This window comes from Myripristis murdjan, chromosome 18 (genome assembly GCF_902150065.1).
Source record: "Myripristis murdjan chromosome 18, fMyrMur1.1, whole genome shotgun sequence".
In the NCBI taxonomy this organism is placed as follows: Eukaryota; Metazoa; Chordata; class Actinopteri; order Holocentriformes; family Holocentridae; genus Myripristis; species Myripristis murdjan.
Window position 1 is genome coordinate 22,972,820 of NC_043997.1, and position 4,438 is coordinate 22,977,257.

The 4,438-nt window shown below is 43.8% G+C and overlaps 1 protein-coding gene across 1 annotated transcript; it reads right to left on the reverse strand.

Annotated features, from left to right (window-relative positions):
- Positions 1-2,994: 2,994 nt before the first annotated feature.
- sstr1b (somatostatin receptor 1b) lies at positions 2,995-4,152 on the reverse strand. The gene has a single exon (XM_030076604.1). The coding sequence runs from the start codon at positions 4,099-4,101 to the stop codon at positions 2,995-2,997; it is 1,107 nt and encodes a 368-aa protein (XP_029932464.1). The 5' UTR covers positions 4,102-4,152.
- Between the last annotated feature and the right edge of the window lie 286 nt (positions 4,153-4,438).

The following is a 4,438-nucleotide window of genomic DNA, read 5'->3' on the forward strand; positions in this document are numbered from 1 at the left end:
GCCAGTGTAACACATGGGCTGTTGTCATAAAACAGCACATGGTCTGCAGCCTTTCTTGGTCTTAGTCATGTAAGATCTGATCTCAGTTTACCACGCTCCATCATGCCTCTTAATGGATTTATGATCATAATGGAAATTGACAGGAACAGTCATGCATCGCCACTCACATTGTGCCAGGCCTTCTTACTGGCAGTGTGTAACATGCCTCATGTAAAGAGGCTTCACTGTGCGCTGACATTATCTATCTGAGACAGGAGTCCATCTGGACACGCTGATGCCATATGTGTATGTGTTTTTGTGTGTAATTATCAGCCACGGGCCAGTGTATATAGACTTTGATTTGATTTGCACGTTTTTGATTCTTGCCCGCTTTGGACATGTCCACAAACTGGCAGTCAGTGATGTGCGGACAGGCGTCTTGGCACTGGGAGCACGGCCGTGTGGCAGACATGGCGCCCCCTGCACCCTGAATGTCCAGAACCGCTGAACCCTGAAACATTTCAATCCTGTGCTGTCATGTGAATAATGAAAATACTCTCGTTCTTAAGAGTGATGAAATCTTAAGTAGTCATCATTACTACAATGTGTTAGATTAGGAGTTGTTCTAGTGTTAAAGGGATAGTTCACACATTTTGAAAAATGTGATATAATTTCCCTCCCCCTCCTAGCTGTTCTGTAGGACAGTAGTGGTGCTATCGTCCTGAGTGAAAAGTGAACCTTTGTAAGGTGATGTTAAACGTTCTTTCGGTGGAATAAGGCGGCTATCTTTAAGACAGTTAGCTGGGGGGATGTCCAGCTCAATGGCAGGAGGCTAACAGTTAGCATTTGGAGCATCCAGCCAGTATCCAGCACTCAGTAACAATGAGAGGAAGATAGCACCACTGCAATGAAGAGGAATGAGGTAAGGGTTAGGAGACAGGGAGCAAAAGTGGAAAGTCTTCACTGGAATACCATTACAAAAGTGTGTGTGTGTGTGTGTGTGTTCATTTGTGTGTGTGCATTCCAGTAAGCTCGATTAGATTGACTTACCTTATTACACTGGAAAGTGAAAAGGTCATTAGATAAGTGCTTCTAGCTGTCTAGAAGATGATTGGCTCACATCTTTAGGGATTAATGTGAACAGGAAATTTCAATTTCCTGCGGCGATGGTGACGGCACTGCATAAGCATGGGAGAGGGAATTGATTAGACACGATTGGACATTGGTGTGTGGCCTGCTTGGACATGACTGATTGCTGTTAGGTATTGATCTTATGTGCAGTTTTCACCTGAGGGTCTGTATGTTATTTATTTATTAATTAGGTCCTCTGGGGCTAATTTAACATATTCAAACCAGCAATGTTTCAGTCAATTAGCAAACTTGAGCTAGTGCTGTATATAGAGTTGGCAATGAGTGTGTGTGTGTGTGTGTGTGTGTGTGTGTGTGTGTGGGTGTGTGGGTGTGGTGTTTGTGTCTGGAGAGTGTTGTGCTTCACCAAATTTGGAAAATTTGGATGAAAAATTCATTTCACCTGTTCTGGTGTCGCCCTCCACCTGAAAAAGACCACCCACTTTTACAAGTAATTTGAAGAAGGCTTGCACTGTCAAATTAAACATTTATTTCAGATAGCTTTGTACAGGAGCCACTTGGATCTGCTTTCAAATGCAGCAAACTGAAACAATTGAGTGAAACCAGTTGTAAACACAGCGGTCAAGATAATGAGTGTTTGTGAGTCTTTGCAATTTAGATGCTGGACCTCACCATAGTTTTTTTTTTTTTTTTTTTTTTTTTTTTTTTCATCTATTTCTCTCATGTAATGCAGTTGAATCAGAACATAAGATTTGGTTCATTTTTTTCCACAGATGAGACTCAAATGAAAACAGATTCACCAATAATTAATTATCAAATATAGATACAGCAAAGACATAAATACACATAGCCTGAAATATTTGGGTTACATAAAAACGTTACGTTGAAAGACACACATCAATACTTTAAACTTTCTTTCCTCTGTGTGGCATCTATTTAAGTAACCAAAAACGAGAGATTGCGTGTGATAGTAAATAACATCACAACGCTGATTAGGCCACAGATCATCACACATAAGCCTTGAATGTTCTGTTGCTTTTATGCAACAGTCATGATTTTATTAACAAAATGCTTCAATAAAGTTGCAATTACTGTTTTTAACGTGCCACCAAAAAGTAGTTCCCCAAACTAAAACTTGTTCAGCAGCATAAGCCAATCTGAGAGGTAGACTGATTTTCTGCTTACATGTAATGTTACATCTGTTACAGTGTTACTTTCAGGCCAACTGTTAACAAATTGGAGGGGCCACACTGTCTTACAACTCCTCATTTCTTCTCCAGTTTGTTCAACTCATCTTCTGTAACCCACTGTGTGACAACTTCTGAGGGTTTAATTGCTAATTTTATTTCATCGTCTTCTTCAGACTCCAAACAACAAGTTAAATTTGGACATACCAACAACACCATACAACACATCCACTGTTAGCAACACTGAGAACATTTCAGCTTCAGTTTCAGTTTCAGTTTCAGTTGTTAGCCCGCATAACAGAACCAGAACGCCCTGTTAGTGGTAATCAGCTGTTACTTTCACAGCCGTTGTAGCGGAACAACATAAAAGATAAAGAAGATAAAAGTGATGTTATAGTAAATAACACACAACTCTCGACCAATCAGATTGCTTGAACATAGATAACTGTTGTATATTGTGCCACAGCATGAAACGTACCACGCAATTAAACTGTTACTCATTTTTGACATTGAACATTTTGTGCGTACATTCTCCCGTGCTCTCCAGCCTTGCCCATGTTAAAACTGAACATTAGTGGGATCTACACTTGTGTATAGAATTTTCATTTTTTCTTCCATCACCTTCTTAGGGAACTTTAATTGTCACTGTTCAACATGTAATGTACATTAGCTGGTCTTCAACCTGCAGCGTAACTGTCTTTCTCAGTGCTGGTTACAAACACACTGGTCTGGTTGAGTGTTACAGTGTGGTTGTGCGGGAGGTATACGTCCCGTTTCGGAACACCATATCAGAGGCCATGCAGTCCTTAGGGAAATCCGGTGGGCCACATGTTGCTTGTCTCTTCAGCGCTACAGCACAGTAATCAACCTGCTCTGCATCCAGCCCTGACTCGAGCCACCGGAAACACACGATCCGCTGGAAGGAACGCCGGAAATTATCAGACACAAAGCCGTAGAGGATGGGGTTGGCACCGCTGTTGGCGTAGCTGAGGATGACGAAGAGCTGGGTGACCATCGGGTCCGGCGGTCGGTGGAAAACACTGATCAGCTGCACGATGTAAAAGGGCATCCAGCAGAGAACGAACACTGCGACGACCAGCAGCACCATGCGGGTGATCTTCTTCTCTGAGCGCCGCCGTTGAAGCCAGCCAGCTTTGAGCCCCACCGCTCGCATCCTGGCCACCATCAGGCAGTAGCACAGGCAGATGGCGCCCACTGGTAGCAGAAAACCCAGCAGGAAGGTGTAGACCACGAAGGCTTCTGACCATGCCGCCTCAGGCCACAGGAAGTTACAGTCAACGCCACCGTCCTGGGCTGGGACAGTGTCTGCAAAGATGATGATGGGCAGGATGACTATTAGGGACAAGCCCCATACACACACGTTGACCACTTTTGCCACGGTGGGTCTGCGGTAGCGGGCGGCCTTGATAGGGTGGACCACCGCTACATAACGGTCCACGCTGAGCACAGTCAAGCAGAAGATTGATGTGAACATGTTGATACCGTCGACGCTCAGCACCAACCGGCACATCAGCGAGCCGAAGGGCCAGTGGCGGACCGCAGCCGACGTGGCCAGAAACGGAACGCTCAACATGAACAGCTCATCGGCGATAGCCAAGTTCAGGATGTAAATATTAGTGGCTGTTTTCATTTTGGCATATTTCAGGATGACATAAATGACCATGGCATTACCAGTGAGACCTACACAACAGACAAGGGCATAGATGGATGGGATGATGATTTTACTGGCATCAGGCTCCTGGTAGTAGTCCTCATAGTCCATGCTTGTGTTGTAGGGAAATCCTGTTGGATAGGACCCATAGTCCTGGCTCCCATTGAAGTCCATGTTTGCTTCTGTGGCTGTGTGTACACTTTTTTGCTATTAGCAGAAAGTCAGATATAGTTTATGTGATACTACGCTATAGTTAGAGCAAGTGTCTGATTTTATAATCCGCTGAATCCACATTGAACTATGTACACTTGACACGTACACAAATGCTTGTTGTCATGGCCCATATGTGAGACAGATAGAGTTAATCTAAAATAAAGGACAGGCCTTGGATCCCCAGGGTATCCTGTTTCCTTTCTTCTCATAGATTTCTCATACTAAAGCCTAAACAGCTTTGATTTTTCCCCTTTCTCTGCTTCCTCAACCAGGGCGCTGAAGCAATTTGCGTCCAAAG

What these genes read in the sequence shown, in the direction of transcription:
- sstr1b (XM_030076604.1), bottom strand. Translation starts at nt 4,101, where the DNA reads ATGGACTTCAATGGGAGCCAGGACTATGGGTCCTATCCAACAGGATTT.